Source organism: Amblyomma americanum, chromosome 11, assembly GCF_052857255.1.
Source record: "Amblyomma americanum isolate KBUSLIRL-KWMA chromosome 11, ASM5285725v1, whole genome shotgun sequence".
In the NCBI taxonomy this organism is placed as follows: Eukaryota; Metazoa; Arthropoda; class Arachnida; order Ixodida; family Ixodidae; genus Amblyomma; species Amblyomma americanum.
Window position 1 is genome coordinate 9,072,593 of NC_135507.1, and position 18,736 is coordinate 9,091,328.

Genomic DNA, 18,736 nt, shown 5'->3' on the forward strand with positions numbered 1-18,736 from the left:
GGCGTTGGGTGCTGGATGGAATAGCATGTCAGAGGCTTTTATGCTAAGGCTGAAGTCTGTTTTTTCATTGACGAGCTTGTTTCTCCCTTTCGGTGAAAGCCCTCTTGGGCTTTCTGCTTCATAGGCTGGAAAAATACCGAAATGTTTTGACGACACTCGCACATGTCCCGACCCGAGATGCATCGATCGGCTGTCACGCGTAATGCAGGAGTAATGTCACCCAGATGTCTGCATTATACGCACATCTAGCGTCCGGAAAGGCTTTTCATATGAACGCTTTTACGCGAAATGCGTTTGCGCTAGCTCTATCTGTCTGCTGTTCTTTATACCGTAGATCGGCTACCTTGGGAACCGAAGGAGAAGATCAGCATGAAAACTTCCGCTCAAGCATAAAATATACAATAGCAGTATTCTGCCAGTTCTCACATAACTGGAAAGCTCGAGCTAGCGGGAAGGCTTGCAAGAAGAATGCAGCGAGCTATGGAAAGGAAAATGTGAGGGGTAGCGTTATAATGCAGGAATTGAGCGCAGCTCATTAGGGAACAGAAATGAGTTACGGAAACCCTTGCTAAAAGTCGGCAAGAGGTATACTGGCATATGATATGGAGAACAGATACCCGGTGGTGCCATAGGGCAGGGGAAGAGAAGATCCATGTTTCTGCCTCATAAGAGACAGTGCTAAACGGTCAGTCAATCTTTTCCTGGCTTGTTTATATGAGTTGTTTGATGAACTGATGGCTGTCGACACGTGACCAGTCATGAAACGACTAACCCCTCTTGCGCATTTCTTTCTTTCTCGCTTAAACTGTGCCTCTGTCGGCCGGCAGCACGTCTGCTGCAGTTCCTCAAACAGGAGGCACGTCCCATCACGGCTGCCGGTCGTTTGCCGCGGATAATGGGACGGCAGCACGCGCTCCAATAATCGGCGGCATCCTTGCGGCCCGACACAATGAGTCCGAGTTATGTAAGAGCGCCTGCGTGTGATCATACAAATTATGAGGACAGACGCATCTAGGAGATGCTCATAATATTGCGTAAGATTTGTGACAGAGACAGCTGTTGAGGCATGGCACAGCTGTGGCACAGAAATGAAAATAAGAGAAGGAAAGGCGAGGAGGTTAAGAGGAAGGAAGTTTTGGTTTTCATCCTTGCACTGCAAGAGGGGACGGAGTAGATTTAGAGCGGTAGAAGGTAAGAGGGGCGAGTTTTACAAAATCGCAACCTCTCACTCAGGCACGTAGCCAGAAAGAAGCGGAGCAGTGTCTAGCTAAGCTGACGATCGCTGTAAGCACCTTAATAAGATTACGCTTTCCTTCAGCGGCCAAGAGCTAGACAATATAATGTTTAGTTATGTGACTGGTATTTTACTGTTGAGAAAGTTATGTTATATTTGCCCGGCACGCCCGACTACCGTGGAGGCAGATTAAATAATGTTTAAGTGTGCGCGTGCGGGATAATTAATCAAATGCGTATAACTATAGGACAAAGGAACACTACGATTCCGTGTGCAGGTTCTCGCTCGCCAACATCATTGCTGTCTGCGCGCGGTTGTCAGTCTTTAGCTGAATTGTTTAAACGCTTCTCATCAACACATACAATAAGTCAATCAAGTAATAAATCAGTGATTGCATCAATCGATAAATAAGTCAATCAATGTTGAAGTGGCCACGCAGAAACAACCAGTCATCTTGGTGATGTCGAACAAATAAGAACTGCGATGAAGTAAACAAGAATCAAAAGCAAAAAAAGTCGCACAGGCACTTAAGACTGCTTACCCGCGAGAAGGCGTAAGTCCGCCCGCTCACTTTGTGAAAGCAGTCGCCGCACTCTTCCGCGTGATGTAACCCGATGCAACGCAGACCGCAATTCTACCTCTGCATGGCTCCGCGTAGCCGCCGCCACGACGCCTCCGCACCCCTTCTGATCTGTGCGCTGATCCGCCTTAAGCGTATGACGCAATATCTAATGTCATAGTGCCCATATATGCAGAATTGATTTTTATATACTTTACATTCGTAGATCCCTGGGAGTCCTCATAATACTCCTGGCGCAGTGGTGCAGCGGTTAGGTGTTGCGCCAGTGGCCCTTAGATGGCAGGCCCTGTAAGCGGTGGAATTTATGCAATACAGGTTGCTTTTCCCGAGCAATCTCGCGCGTCCCATCATTCATTTATCCGCCAGCTGCCTGATTGCTGGTTTACAGGGTTCACGTCCCAAAGCGACTCTGGCTACGAGGGACGCCGTAGTGAAGGGCTCCTGGAATTGCAACCACCTGGGGTTCGTTAACGTGCACTGACATCACACAGTGCACGGGCCTCTAGAATTTCGCCTCCATCGAAATTCAACCGCCGCGGCCGGGATCGAACCCGCATCTTTCGGGTCAGCAGCTGAGCTCCATAACCACTGAGCCACCGCGCCGGCTCACCTGCCAGATTGCGTGCGGACGCTATCTTTTATGGGTGCCGTCGAGTGTCACTCCCCTCCCCTCCACCTCCGCCTTTCCCCCTCCCCCCTACACACACACGCCAGCGGATTTTCGCTTAATGGGGCAAGTAAGGCTTCCACCTTAAAATAATTATTATGATGACGGTGATCCAGACCACGGATTGCAGTCACTGATAAAAACGATATGGCGGAGGCTGGGTGCAGGTACGAGGGTCATGGCATAACTGCAGCGGAGAAAAGGGTCTACCGGAATAAGCGTTCTCGTCGAACAACTTTATCGCCGTTTTTCCAGCCTCTCTGTCCGCTGGTATGTTTGCTGCGCGTTGCTGCAACTCCTCCCGCCAGGTTGATTGCGACCAGTTGTTCCCCACGAGAGGAAGCGAAATTAGTGCGCTAGAATGCCATGGGCGTGTGGTGGGATCCTTCTTGGTTTACTTTTCGGTGCTCTTTGTACTTGCCTGCCTAGTGGCAGCTGATTAGCCGCATGCCGGAGAAGAGCGACGGGTGGTTCTCTCCCCATTTAAGCTACGAGGACATCTGCAGAGACGAACAATGGGGACGTGCTGGGTGAAAAGAACAGGGTCCTCTTTTGTCCGACGTCGCGTGGTCGATAACGTTTACTGACCGACGCAGCAGTTTGTTTCCAGCGTTCGCGCAGAAAACGGATGCGAAGGGAGAGTGCTGGGGCAATCAAAGGAGCGGAGAGCATTTCCGATGCATACGGCTCAATGCAGCGGCCTACACCGGTGAAAAGACAACAAATAAGGTCATCTGAGTGGCATAAACAACAGAAATAACATACTTGATAAATGTATCATTTCATTCTGCTGCAGAGTACGACGTGTCCAGTTAGATACCGGACCAATAGTTCAGATGGTTGAAACGCAATACGGTTAGTCCCTTCCTGTTGTGAGTTCTTCAGAATGCTAAGCCGCCAAAACAGATGGCCAATTTCGGCTGAAGGCTAGCTGTTCAAGCCGAATGACAGCCAGGGTATCAAAGGGCTCCCTAAGATACAACGGGCGTATCGGCGATAACTAATGGCCACTTTTCTGAGAGCCTAGCAGTGACGTGGAAAGCCGAGCCCAGAAGAAAATAAAACGGAAACTCTCTCTGGTTGCTCTCAGCAGGAGTGCTCCTCGCATTACGCACGGCTGGTGCGACCAGAAGCCCCCTGATGAAAGTTGACGCCTCCTGTCCCTTGAAAGTTCGTTCGATTCATTACTTCTGACGGCCATAAAAAGCTCTGCACGTCAGCTCGTCGTGAAGATGCCTCACTGCCGCTGCAGTATGAACGCGTTACGTTGTGCCTGCCAGAGATAATTAGTAGGGAACGATTGAGGCGCAATTAACACTTCGGACAAAGGCCTCTGATGAAGAGCAAGCGTCTCCCCATAACAATCCGCTTCGCACGTCTTCAGTCTTTCACAATGGCCACATCTTTACTTTTTTCTTTGCCGGAGGCTTCCGTTTTCCAGGGAAACCTGTGGTGAGCCTACGGCGCGTGCATTCAGGCCATTTGCTCTTGTAGGGGTCCTGCCATCTAATCGGGAAACTTTAGCCAAGTGCAGTGGCCATTGTTCTTTCGACGAGCCTTTTCGCCAGTTTGGGAAATAACAGAGGCCTGTTTTAACGCAAGCCTGTCTTTCTATTCTTTATGCTGTGCTTTGTGTAGATATTCTCACCTGGGTTTAATGGTTAGCTGAACTTGATTGCGGAAGAAAATAACTGCGATTGAAGGGAAGAGACACTGACAGTCTTTGTGCGTGTCTTCTTCTTTCGGCCGTCCTCTTTATTTTGTGGCTCTACAATCAATCTTAATGATGAAATACGAGGAAGTTCAAACCTTCCTCCTATATTCTAGTCAACTTCAGTCGATTTAAAATGTGCTAAACGCCTTCAAGGATTCTGACCATTCGATTTAAACACCGCATACTTCCTGCGTTTCAAAGCTTTGAAATCTGTCCTCCACTACGTAGGCGTCCAATTCTAACCAACTCGTGCGCGTGTCTGCTCTCAATCTTATGGTGTCAGACAGTGAGCAGTTAACTGGCCCGAATTAAAATGCTAGCTTGTGTTCTCAGTCAGTGAACAGCTGTTAGATGGAGCCTTAAACAAGCCTTCTGTGTAGAGTGCATAAACTTGCTCAATCATTAAACTGTGTTGTCATGAACACATGAGCCAGATAATGCGCTTCTACTTTATAACGGCCTGTGGGGCGAGTTGGTGCACGATGAAATGAACGGCGGCCCAGCGACAATGGCACAAGAAAAAGACGGAACCTTCGTCCTTTTCGTCTGCCCTTGTCGTTGCGCCGCTGCTCATTTCATAATGCACCTTCTACACACAGCAGGGAACCCAAAATCGCGCGCAAAAGTTGGCGAGCCTTTTCCGGCCACTTTTTCATACTCGCGCCCTCTGTTTCAGGCTGCTGCGTATGTCGGTTAAGAGATAGCTATTACATTCTTTCAGACCTCACGCAACTCCGTCGTTTCTTCTACTGCCTCTGATTTTGCTGAAACATTAACAGTACGTTCGCCGCAGTTTTCTGGTCCTTTTTGCCGAGTTTCGCTACGACGAGGTGTTTTGTTGTAGCCCGAACGAATTCTAAATTTTCCCATTTCGTGGCCTCAATCGGGGAGATTTCTACGGGTAATCATGTGTGTGATGTCAGTCGACGTACGGCCATCGATATTCACTCTGCGGTTGCTTAACGACAAAATTTCTAGCTGGATTTTGGTCATTTCAGACAATATGACCCAAGCTCGCACTTATGGCCGCCATTTTAGCCAGTCAATGCGCACACGACAGGTTTTGTGTCAGTATACATAACTTCATAGGACGGCCTGCTGTGACGTCATCGTTTGGTCGAAACTCAGTTTTGGTTCTGGTATCAGGGTTATTTATATTTTTTGAATACTTATGCTTGCTATTTTGAAACACTTTTTTTTGCGCCCGGGTGAAGGGACTGTAAAGAGTGTGATTTGATTATCAACTCAAAATGCTAAAAAAATGTATTTGGCCTAATATAATCTCCTTTCAGAACATTTTTAAGCCCAAATTTACTAGCCATGCTCACACAATTCCAACTCCGTGCAGTGATGGATAGCACCAACTCGAGCGAGGAGGACTTCCCCTTCTTCCCCGAGGAAGGGCTTCCCGAGGACTACGATTACGAGGAGTCGGCTTGGCACTACGACCTGGCCGACCTGGTGCCCACCGCGGCAGTGTACGGTGCCACCCTGCTCCTGGGGCTGGTGGGCAACCTGCTCATCGTGTACACGGTGGCCCGTTTCCCGCGCATGCGCTCCATCTCCAACCTGTTCCTGGCCTCGCTGGCCTCGGCCGACCTGCTCATCGTGTTGCTCTGCGTGCCGGTCAAGTTCGGCCAGCTCTTCTCCTACACCTGGACGCTGGGGGAGCTGGGCTGCAAGCTGCTCCTCTACGTGCAGCACGTGTCCATGATCTGCTCCGTGCTCAACCTCACCTTCCTCAGCATCGAGAGGTATGTTAGTGAAAGACCGCTTTTTCTTACGCCGGTAGCTTATTTGAGGCTTGCTTGGTAGTGACATCGTCGTCTAAGAATGTCATAACATAATGTTCCCGTGTTCACTTTCTCTACCAAGAACTGTGGCCAGGTTGGCCAAGCAGTGGACATTCTCCAGAATGTGTCATGATTGGTCATATGGCAATTTATCTATGTTTCATATAAGGGAGTAATTACTCCTTGGTACCCACAGAAGCACAGCCGCACGCCTACAAATGAAAGCTATAAAGTTTTCTCAGAGATTTCATTGTCCAAGAAGAATTAGTACTTGTATGGGGACCGAGCCTGGCGTCACTGCCTGCCCGGGGCAATCGCTCTACGAGATGAGCTAACCCAGACAGCTGGTAGATAGCAGGGTGAGGCCTTGAGTGAGGCTTTACATAATATCAGTGCTTCTGGCGGTCTCAGTTTCATCCTGTATAAAGAGGTGCTCAGTGAGAACTCGGATCCATAGTAATCTTACCGACATTTGGTGTCATGGCTGCGTACTTGTTTGATAGGTGTGGCTTTGAGGACCTCCTTCGACGAGCAAAAAAAAAAAAATAAATAGCCGACAAAACTGCCACGAAACCTGAGATTGAAATCTGAGATACCGCTACTCCATGCCGGCAAATTCTGTGATCTCATCTCTTCTACTCACTCTCTTGCGTTCCTGGTACGTTTTCTTATGCTTGCGGGGAACGCGTTTCGCATTGTCTAAGCGATATTATACAGAAAGGACGGAAAACAAACCTCGTGAAAATGGGCCAGATGAAAGTGTTCATGAAATATATGCTAAATTTAACAATACTACACCTCTCTCATAGCCTGAGTCGCTTTGGGACGATAAATTCCCATAAACCTTAAACCATATTTTGATCTTTAAACCTAGCAGTTTCTATTGTGAATTTGAGCTAAAATCAAAAGCAAAGCCTCGCAGCTATAGAACGATGTCCCTTAGTTCATTTCATGTGCATTGAGCAGTGCGTGCTCTTGTATAATATGCCTGCCCAGAACACCCACTCCCGGTTCTTTCTATCAGGGCAGCAAAAAAAAAAACAACGAAAGTGAAGGAAGATCCAAACAAATTAGTGCCGCGTCGAATAATCGAGGCATCAGCCCCTGGCGATAACTACGCCAAAAAGTGTTCCGAAAATCATAGTGCGTTGTAGTTACTAAACTTTCAACCAGATGGATCGAGTACAGAGTATTTTGTGGACAGCCTAGCGTTGTCCTTATCTCGTACCAAAGGCACTCATCACGGTATTGCGGTGATGCGGCAGCTGTGAGCTCACGCGTCAGTCAGCTTGCAGTTTGTAGGACGTTCGTCATCAGCTAAATTGCAATCTCCGAACCGTGCGTCGCAAAAACGACGTCACGATACACCCACGCTTGTTTCCACGGTCTGAGGAGATCGTTAGTAAAACGCTTACAACTAAAAATGTTGAACATTTCCCGCACTAGCCTGGCTATCAAGAAAATTGCGTCGGATATGTGGAATGCGATTAGTAGACCGTCACAAAATAATCTTGAAGTTTTCTCCATGATGACAAAGGGTGTTAGTGTAAATAGAAGAACGTAACGGATGTTTTTTTTTTACATTAAATTGTAGCGAAACGAAGGGTTCTCGCGACGTTCTATTTTTAGCCGCTGGTGACGCAGCGCGCAGAAATGCCTATGTGTGCTGTTCGATAAGGTTGCATGGGTCGGCACACGGGTCGGCAGCTCTGAAAACGAACGCCCCCTCCTCCCTTCCGCCGCTCTGGTGTAGAGAAGAGCTAATCAATTTGAGTGCCTACTTTCCACCGGCGCTCGCGACAGCGAAGGATAGATCAATCATTTGATGCGTGGAAGATACGGTGTGGGTAGTTTGCGCTGTGGAGTCTAATGGCGTGGTGCTGCTAGAAAAAAAAAATTGTTTAGAATGGCCGGCGTGGTGGCTCAGTGGTTTTGCCGCTCGGCTGCTGACCCGAAAGACGCGGGTTCGATCCCAGCCGCGGCTGTCGAATTTTGATGGAGGAAAAATGCTAGAGGCCCGTTCACAGTGCGATGTCAGTGCACTTTAAAGAACCCCAGGTGGTCGAAATTTCCGGAGCCCTCCACTACGGCATCCCTCATAGCCTGAATCGCTTTGGGACGTTAAACCTCCGATAAACCACAAACCAAAAAAACCTCAAATGTTTTGGGCAATCCCCCAACGGGGAGTAGAGATGTAATGAGGGTGTGATTACTCATTCGTATCCACCCAAGCGCAGCCACACGGCTACAAAGGAAAACTATACACCTTTTCCCAGAAGCTACGCAGTTAAATTTTCTTCCGTGTCCGGGGTTTGAACATACTGTGCAGAATCATGGAGTTTGACATACGACACTTACCTTGATCCTATCCGGCGATTACAAAAACGGGCTATCCGAATTATAACACAAACAAGTATAACGAGCCAAGTAGACCACTTTTCCAGTTAATAAATATTCTTCCTTTTGACCTCTTGCGGACATTTAAGCTAGCGGTGTGAGTAAACAACATAGTAAAATATAATAAACCTTTCAATGCCTCCCTGTTTCGTTCTCCTTCACGACTCGCAAGAAACCTCACACATAGTAACTTTAATCTGCAACCGAATAATAACGTCTACAGCGAAAGATTGGTGCAGTTTTCAGGAGCCAAGGTTTGGAATGCTTTACCCCCAGAAATTAAACTGTCCCATGAAACAAATAAAACATTAAGAACATATTTTGTAAGCCTTATTTGACTTCTGTGGTAGTCGTTTTCGGGTTGTATTTCTTGTACAGTGTTGTTCTTGATAGATCTTTACTCATTCTGCTGTAAAATGCTCATTATTTTGTTTTCTTCTCATTGTATGCGGTATTTTGGTCTTTCGCCGTTGATTTTGTTCTTTTCGTTTTACACAAGTGCTGTGTCATTGCCATTATGCATTTTGTTTCTGAACCCCACACTAGCCTATGGCTATGGGTTAAGTTAGTGTTTTGATAATTTGTATAGCAAGATTATGAATAAATGAAAAATGAAATGAAAATGAAAACACGGAATCACCGCTTCACCGGTTCAGGCGCTGTACCAACTGATCTAACTGGGAAGTAAAGGATAAGGGTGGTTTTTATTTGTGGCGTTGATCAATTACAAATTAATAATGCACTCACTTTATCTGAGAGACAACTAAGCAAAGCAACGGGCCACATGCCGGCGGTAGTTTTCCAATTCCTGGCACCGCAAACAAAACTAAAAAAAACATCCCCCCATGCTTTACTTTCTTTCAACCGCTCTTTGCTTTCTTCAATCTATGTTTGCACACCTATATCGTTTTGTGCTTTAAGTCCTTCGCGTCGCCCTCGAAGTTCTCTTTCTCTCGATTTGATCAGACAAGGGTAGGGAAATTACAGGCTCGGTGAGTCCATCATTTTTCTACTCTTGTCTGTTTAATAGCTCAACGCGGCCCTGGGTCTTGGCAGTCTTGATGCCAAAGGTAGCTCACAGAGGTTCTGACACATCAACCCCCTCCCCGTTCCATTATGTTCCGCGTGGCACTTGTGGCTTAGAGTACATTACACGTCTGGCGGTATGATGTAGAGTGATGCTTGTGAAAACTCGCATGGTCGGGTCACATGCAACATAAATATGCATTCCAAAGTAGAATGTTGGACAGCCGCCGAAGTAGTTCATTCGTTAGGGCACAGTAAGCTACATGCGGACGTCGTGCGTTTGGATCTCACTGGCGGCATGTGGTTGTTTTTTTCTACTTTCTAAACAATTAACTTTCTGTGATAAAATAGTTACACTATTATTCTCCCACTGATCAGCCCAAAAATTGAAAAAAATATGGTAGGACTTTAACGTAGTTAAACCGAGTAAGTAGTTAAAGGTTAAGCTAGTTAAAAACGTTAGGCTCTGATCGAGTTTAAGCTGATGTGATGTGTGCGCGCCACCGCAAGTTCGAATCCCAGTCGCAGCAATAGTTATTTATTCATTCCAGCTTTTGCAGCTATGGTCAGAAAGTAGAGCTTTCGCTCTAAATAACAGAAACATTCCCCCAATCTGCTTGGTTTCGTTGACTGTTGGCCTTTAAGATAAAAATGATTACACTAAAATATTTCCATTGTCAGGCATCACAAATAAAATTAAGAAAAAAACATTCTATATGCTTTCCTTTGTTTCAGCGACTCGTAAGAGTCCCTCATTTCTATACCCTTGTTTTGTGAAGTACAAATTGCCACACTTCAAACAACCGATGCATGGCGCATTTAAAAAGTTAGGCTGTGGATGAGCTCAGTTTATCCACGATAAACAAACAAAAGCTGTCGGCGTTCATTTTGCTTATTAGTGTTGGCGTTGGCAACGTTTTAGACTACGATGATTTCGAGGAAAGGAAGGGCGCATAACTGGCTCCCTTGGTCAGTGGACACCTCAATCGCGCTTTGACGTACGTGGCGGTGGTGAGAGATAAATGTGAGCTGCATGCATTACCGCTGACAACGTTGTGGCGGACACGCAGCACTGCAGGAATAGACCGCAGCGTTCATTGCGTGACGAACCTCTCGCGATCAACGATTAACTGCCACCTGGCAGGGTGGCAAGGTGGGCGCGCTGCCTATCTAGTGGGCGGAACGCACTCAACGTTACACACGCCAAGCCGCGCCTACTTGCCCGATACACCACAGCTTTCGCTCTCTAACCAGGTTCAGCAGTAGTTAAATCTCAGGTAATTTTTTGTTATCCAGCAGAGGCTCGGCTAGATCACGTGGTCAGGCAGCAGCCGCTCCGCATGGAGCCCCGGCGCAGCGACGGCGAAGACGGCTCGGCGGCGCGGCCAAGTAACGTGATGCGTTGCTATGGCAGCGGCTCAGCTAGGACGTTCTAGGTCAAACGTGAGGAGACGGCGAAATCGCTCCGACGAAATTAGTAAAAGCTTCCTCTTTTAAAAAAGAATAATATCAAATAACAGAGTGTGTAAGGCAAAGGACAAACTGTGACTGGCATACCTGAAGCGTATACCAATAGGTGACGGAATATTTTGTGCAGTGCAATTCTATTTTTGTAGAATTAGTCTCGACGACTTTTTCGTTGTAAGAGTCACCCACATGCTAGCGAGCAGCAGTCTCATATTTACCTTCCACTCCCCCCTCTCTCGCCTTCCTGATCGTCATTCCAGATACTACGCGGTGATCCATCCGGTTCGGTCCCGTTACCTGTGCACTTTCAGCCAGGCTCGGAGGGTGATCATCTTCATCTGGATAGCAGCATTCCTCACAGCGCTACCCATCATCTTCGTGCAGGTGAGGGAGGCAGCGAACGCCCGGCACGAATTCGATAGGTTTTGAAACGGAAAGGCCGTCACATCACTGGACTATCTATAGTAGAATGCAACTTGAAAAAAAAAAAACAGCAGCTGTTAACACTGAGTCATGGTCCGCGGCATCCTGTATGTATGTATGTAGTCTGTTGACCAACCACAAAAGTAAACGAAATCAGAATTTTATTTATTCTTGAATATTGACACGTGTACTTATCTTTATCGGGCGACCACGTTTCGCCGCCTAACAAGTGTTATCGCACAGCGCGGGACGCGCCTGCATCTATCCGAAGTTTCTGGCAAGTCATCGATGCTTCTATTCGCTGTCTGTTGTAGCCGAACCTTATGTTATCTGACTTCATCGCCCGACGCGAATGGTGTAGAACTTTGTGGAAGGCACGCGGGTCCCAACGATTAGTCTGGAACATTCGACGACTGCTATATAACAGCCGACGCGCTTGACCCGTGGATCAGATTTTCGACGATCGTCGACCGTGTTCGCCGCTACCGTTGTGCTGTAAGTGTAGCCTCTTTTTGTCGGCACAGGTTCGCCCAATAAAAGTTAGTTTTGTCTTTCACAATATTGCTACTGGGTTCTTCAACGTCACCACCACGTTACAATATATTAAGCAAACCAGGTATCAAAAATATACAGCTTATAATTTTTTTCGCGTGCTTCGTTTCTTGTATGGGTAACAAGAAAAGTTTTAACTAAGGACTGCATTTTTAACGTGCAGAAATTCTGTGCGGCGGTCCTGACTGTGAACGGGGCTTCACTAGAGACTTAAGTTGTATGCGACTTTATAAACATTTTTCATAAGTGTTTGTGAGTGATGACTGAATACTTGAACAGAGAAAACCAATGGACCGCAAAGTTAGCGCGAGTGTAACAGTTAAAGCGTGAATAAAACGCAGACCATCTTCATCACTTGGGAAGAATGTGTTCTCAGTGTTCTAAGGGAACACTGAAAATTAATTAAGCAAAACAATTATATCTGTACATCCCAAGAACCTGCGTTGCCACAGTATCGTGCAGGCGTAATGCCTCTGAAAGTTAGTAGTAGTAGTAGTTATTTATTAAGATAATAATAAAAAGGAAGGAAAAGATTTTTGCTAGCCCTGGCATCTGCCACCGATACTGAAGCACCTGAGTTGGGGCAGTGGAAATAAAGGATAGCAGGCAGAATGGAGAAATGAAATGAAAGAGATGAAGGGACAGGAACAGAGGACAGAGAGAGAGGTAATGTACACAAACCATTTACACAATAAGAAATGCGTACAGGTTGCGCGCGTGATTAGTTCATTATGAAGCAACCTCTGAAAGTTGCTTGATAAAAAACCCAGTTGCATTGTCTCTTGCATCCCCCCGAAGGTGCACGTGGAGATGGGTCTGCGGCGGCGTGCCTACTGGTGCATGCGCGACGAAGCCAGTCCAGGCGCGTGGCGCTCCTTCGAGATCTACATGCTCATCCTGGTGTTCTGCATACCCACCCTGGTCATGGGCTACGCCTACGCCAAGATATGCGCCCAATTGTGGATGGTGGTGCGGGAGAGGGCCAGCCTCACCACGGGCACCGCGTGAGTCCATTTCTTACGTCACAACGTCACGCGCCTATGCAACATGTCTACGTCACAAGCTTATGCAACATGCCTACGACACAAGCCTAGGTCACATGCCTACGCTGTGTGAATCACAAAGCGAGCAGTGCGCGTGGAAATAGGTAGCTGGGGTAGAAATGATTGTTCGCCTGACATGGCGGGCTTGATTTCCAGAGACAGACGGTACGAAACAACTAAGGCTGAATTTGAATTCGGGTTTCAGTTACCAAATTAGCCTGTTGACATACCTGGAATGAAGGCCTTGGCAAGTTAAAACGTGTTCCGTACAAATGCGGCCATGCATGGTTTTAATCCACTGATAGAAGTGCAGGGACTTTCGGTCTTCAGTACTAATTATATTTTGCTTCTTATAGATCCTGCGGCTACGCAATCAGTGGAACTTGCCGTGCTTCAAGTGCATCTTCTCAGCAGTGTAAGAAAAGATTAGGAACAGCGAGATATTGTTTTTTATGTGAACGTGACAATATCTGACTCTAGATGGATGCGCTATGTTGAGATCACTAGTCATTTAAGATTATAATACAACTTTTTTTCCGACATAATACCTTCCATTATCTCAGAGAATTATACTCCGACCTGCGCTCAAGAACGCAAGAAAAAAGACTTGCATGCATTTCGCTGCGCCCTAGGTGGGAGAGATTGGTATCGAGATATTTGTGGCTGTCAGTTCTTTATCCGGATCAGGATGGCAGACAAGTATAGGTTTATTTCATTTTAACGAAAATAAATTCTTTTGTACGCTCGTTGACTGCTTACTTCGGTTAGTGCGTTAGCATACTAAAGGTCAGTGCAAGCGGAAATGGAGACTTCCGTATGCCGGCAGCCAATGAAAGGGCTACGGCCAAACGTTTCTAGGATAAAACGAAATTCAGTGTACCACCTCGCATATAGCGAACGTTAGTGTGTCAACCTCGGATATACGGAACTTAAGTATGGCACCTCGGATATAACGAACTTTCTAGCGTTAGCCTCGGATATAGTGAACCTTCCTGTGTGATATTATATGCAAACAACTTTCGTGTCTGTATCTAGGACGTAACGAACTTAGTGTGTTGACTTCGGACATAATGAACCCTATTGTGTCGGCCACAAATTTAACGGACGTTTGGCTGCTAACGCATCGCCAAGAGTTTATTGTCGGGTTACGAACGACACTCGTGGAGTGAAGCACTAATAAAACATTGCATTCAAATACCTCCGGTAGTGCTGCATTTAGCCAGAGATATTAGCATGAAAAGCGTTTTCCTACGCCGTCCTGCAGTGTTGCCACCGAGATGACCGAGCAGAAGCCCAAGAAGAAGACCAGCTTCGCGCCCAACGGAGACCCGTCAAGTCTCAAGCCGTCACGCGCAGACGAGGACACAGTTCGGCAGGTGATTGGTCTTCACGTTCCTTACAATTCTGCAGTTGTGTTGAAGCGCAGATCGTCAGGACGACATCCGGTCGTTCCATGTTAGAAAACGCTTGCCTCACAATGCTGCAGCGTTGAGGGAACGGCAAGAACTCCTTGCGGTAGTGCACAGGACATATGAAAGCGTATGAGATCAATCGTGAAAGATCTTTCCAAGCGCCTTTCTTTTAAGCACTTGTGAACACAGTGGTGTGCGATATGTGTAAGTGTTAGTGTTCGCACATGGGAGGACGTCACTGCGCTTGCACGCGGTTGTAGGTACTATATATGATATCTTACACAAACAGGATTCCCCGCGCGAGTCATGCCTTCTGTATTTTTTTCGGTTATCATGCTGAATACTGCTTTTTTTTCTATTAATATAAGCTCAATATTGCGTTTCTCTGTTCAGCTTGTGGAAACATTTTTTTAAACTCTTGGACGCGCGCGTTTGCCAAGGTTAATCAGCAGGTTTTTAGCAATTTTCGCTTTCTTTGTAATGCCCATGAGAACAAATGTTTGTGAGACGTACAGTCTTGGTCAAAAATCATAAGGCCAGACCGTTTAGCTGCAGCGAAATGAATGTTCTATAGAATGTTCCGTGTAGCGGATCATTCAAAACACAAGTGAAGCAGGAAGCTTCTCTACCGCAAGAAGAAACCTTCTGCTGGCATTTCAAGGCCATTGGGCTTTTGATAGTGCCGTAATGGCTCTGTTATGCAGCTGAAGAGAAAAGCATTTGGCCTTAAGACTTTTGACCAAGGCTGTACGTCAATGAACTTTTCAGGTCAGATATTTATATGTCATCAAAGCTACTGGCTACATGGCGGATCACATTGGCTGAGTTGCTGGACACGCAACCGCATTGCTGACGTGCCGGTCCATGACGTGACTAATATTTGACTTCTGTTTGCTCTACGGCAGGTCATCAAGATGCTGATCCTGGTGGTGTCCCTGTTCGTGCTCTGCTGGGCGCCCATTCTGATCCTGAACGTTCTGACTGCCTTCGGAGGCGTCTCGACGCTCAACTACTCCTACCTGAAACCGCTGCGCACATGCTTCCACCTTCTGTCGTACCTGAACAGCTGCGTCAACCCCCTCGTGTATGGCTTCATGTCGCGCTCGTTCCGCGGCTCCTTCCGCGAGGCCCTGCTGGGATGCGTCCATCCGGGCACGGCGACCCCTTGGCGCGGGGCCACCGTGCGCATGAGCCGGACACGCACCACGAGCGTCAGCATGGGACGCTCGGCCACTTACGTCACGTGACCCTGTTGGCAAAAGCCGGACACCGACGCCACCGTGTGCTGCGTGCCGTGTCTTGGCAGTGATAGCTCGAGGGCGGACACTTGAAGACAAGGTGGAGACCTCAAAACTATTGAAGTACGTGTATGCCTTCCAGCATGGTGGACAAGAAAATGAAGGGCGTAAAGTCTGTGCCTGGCTAGCACTAAAAAAAATGTTGTGAACATCAAAATGTCTGAGTTAGAGTTATCTCTTCAAACGGTGTCATTCAAGAAAGGAGCATTAAAGGAATTATCTCCTTAAATGGCGTCATTCACGACAGCAGCGATTCACGACCCACAGAGATTACACGACGAGGCTTCGCTGGTATCCTAAAACAATGGACCTGGTTATGAGAGGCTGTGATGGCATCCAGAGAGGCCAGGAAAACGTGAATTTATGAAAGGCGCCTGCAGGGTATGTGGATATATGACGAAATGATGGGCACCTCAACGGCTCGAAGTGGACACTTGGCGCCGTGGTGTACACTCGCAAAGACGCAGTGTAATTATGCGATGTGTTGCATGTTTAGAGTGCCGAGTGAGAAGACAATGGTGAACAGCTGACTGCGCAGGGATTCGAACCGTGGTGTTTGGTGCGTTCTACGATGAACGAAGGGAAGCTTCTTCCCAAACTGTACTTTGTCGTTAGTGTCTGCTGGCTCGTCTTTCGATTGTCGCTGGAAAAGTCAGAGATACTGTGCAAGGTACGAAGTGAATGAGGATATTTTGTGTGGTACCCAGTAACAAGACACAAACATAAAACGTGATTGTTGCTGAAAGTGGATACTAGTCAAATTACAAAGCTTCGTGCTGTACATCAGTTTTTTATCGGTCACACAGAATACCCGCCAACGCTTTTTTGCTTCTGTGTTGATTCTTACCTTGGTTTTTATGCTATAATGTTTAGAAGTAAATACTGAGCATGTCAAGTAATCAATATTTTTGACATGGGCTTGATGTTTAGGCTTAACCGCTTTCTGAATGAACACGTTTAATTTTTGGATCTGAGAGGTTCTGTCTGGTATAACGTCAATGCTGTTCAAGCATGCCACCTAGTCCGTAGTCGTATTAATTTATAATAAGCTGCGAATAAAGAAGAGACAGTTGTTTCGAACTTCTTTGGCGCCATACATGCTTATGTGCTTTACAAAGTAAGGCAACAGCCCATACGTTCATGCCGGAGGCAGTTCCAGTGGAGCGGTCACAACGAAAGCCGGGAGTCCTATGTAAAAGGAGTTAAGAATGCTGTACTGCCCCTATTCTTTCCTACACCCAAAGGCTACTTAGCAATTTTGTTGTTAACCTCTCGTGAACATAGAAATAGGGACACCGTGGTGCATTCTTTCATGTGAAAATATTTACTTTTTGGTGTTTCGGGGCAAAAGGAAATCATTAGGTTTTGTGCAAAGTCATTGTCATCTGCTTTGACAGTCCGCTGTGTTCATCCCCGATAAGAACTGCGGTGCCAAGAGGGAAAGGTATTGTGCGTCGTCTTGAGTAAGTACCCTGGACCATTTCTCACCCAATGGCAGCTCGCGGATTACTATGTTAATCTCCCTAGAGTACAGCAAAAGGGAAACAATGGCGCGTTCTTTCCTGTGGTACTTCGAGGGCAAGAAGCAGTGTTTTTTTTTTTTTACTGAGTCGTCGTACTCTGCTCTGACAGTGCGAGTTGTTCGCCATCTAAAAGACACCCCGCTGATGCGTGAGCATGTCCAAGTCCCTGCCCCATGCCATCTTTGCCACCCTGTTGTGATTTCCAGCGATGATGCTGATGCTCGAACATTTAGAAGACTATTCACTGAACTTCAAGTCAACCAGACCATTATCGCGAAGACCGTGATTCAAATTGCATGGAATAGCTACGTTTGTTGTAACTTTAAGATGTGTCAGATGACCAAGCACGCCTGTTTAGGCGCTGCAGTGGCCATTCACCCGTCTTGCGCCCGTTCTATAGGGCAGGAATATTCTTTTATACAAAAGGGCGGGACCATGTTGTGCATGTTTTGCATTAAAAAGCGCGTGTGCACACATAAGCAAAAGTTGAGTGTTTCCAGGGCCCGAATGTAACAGCACTGTATATATACATATAAAGAGGTAATTTGTTGTACACGACGTCATAAGCCGGCAGCTTACATTAAACGGTTGTGCAAAATGGCTTCATTTTCTCGTCTCTATACAACAGCCATCTGGAGCGTAAATTTTACAAGAAGGAAGCTATGTAAACATTTTGCACTGCCGCACATACTACGCGTGGCTTGCACTTCCACAGATAGGCACACAGAACAGTTCCATGGTGCATGCAGGAAGCACTGCGCACCAGGCATGCAGTGTACATAAGTGAGTCCAGAGTAGCATAGGCTATTCTGAAAAATTTCAGCAGCTGAATAAGGTACCAGTTGTTGCTAGTTAGATGAACAAGAGTTATTTGCTGTTATTATATTTTATGTACCTATCACTGACTATTCCCAGTAAAGACATGTGGTGACAGTGGGACATGCTGGCCACAAAGTGAACGTTAGCTTTTCTGGTTAAGAGCCGCAGCGGTGGCACAGTGGTTATGGCGCTCGGCTGCTGACCCGAAAGACGCGGTCATGATTACGGCCGCGGCGGTCGAATTTCAATGGAGGCGAAATTCCAGAGGCCAGTGTACTGTGCGATGTCAGTGCACCTGAAAGGACCCCAGGAGGTTAAATTTCTGGAGGCCACCACTATGGCGGCCCTCATTGCGTGAGTCACTTCAGGACGTTAAACCCCCATAAACCAAACAAAACCTAACTTTTCAGTGCAATAGTTAGGTGATGCATGTGACACCTCTGGTGGTTAGCTAGAGCGGGCTATTGGCCGCTCTGGCGCCCAGTAGAGGGTCGATAAACTAGACGAACCACTTGGCCGTACCGGCGTCGGCGGTACACTCTACCCAGGGCGTGACTGATGGGTTCCTAATCTCTACGTTATGTCGGCTGTAGTGCACGAAAGCCTTGACGATGAAGTTCTTTATATAATAGCAACGAAAACTGGGCGAGACGTACACACTCGCTACGACCACGCGCTGGCCATTGACCTTAGGGGCGCAGCTGGCCGTTTTTCGCCGGAATTTTTTAGAGCGCTAGCTCTTAAGGTATAAAGGTACCCGGTCTTTGCGCAGTCGTTGTGGCTGTCAA

At 47.0% G+C, this 18,736-nt stretch overlaps 1 protein-coding gene across 1 annotated transcript in view; it reads left to right on the forward strand.

Moving 5' to 3' along the window:
• LOC144110035 (QRFP-like peptide receptor) overlaps positions 1–17,723 on the forward strand; it is a 53,676-nt gene extending 35,953 nt beyond the window's left edge. Inside the window, exons 2-6 of the mRNA XM_077642843.1 lie at positions 5,544–5,949; positions 11,139–11,262; positions 12,652–12,857; positions 14,161–14,272; positions 15,214–17,723. Coding sequence (XP_077498969.1) covers positions 5,546–5,949; positions 11,139–11,262; positions 12,652–12,857; positions 14,161–14,272; positions 15,214–15,555 — 1,188 coding nt within the window. The 5' untranslated portion in view covers positions 5,544–5,545 and the 3' untranslated portion in view covers positions 15,556–17,723. The remainder of the gene's footprint in view (positions 1–5,543; positions 5,950–11,138; positions 11,263–12,651; positions 12,858–14,160; positions 14,273–15,213) is intronic.
• The last annotated feature ends 1,013 nt before the right edge of the window (positions 17,724–18,736 follow it).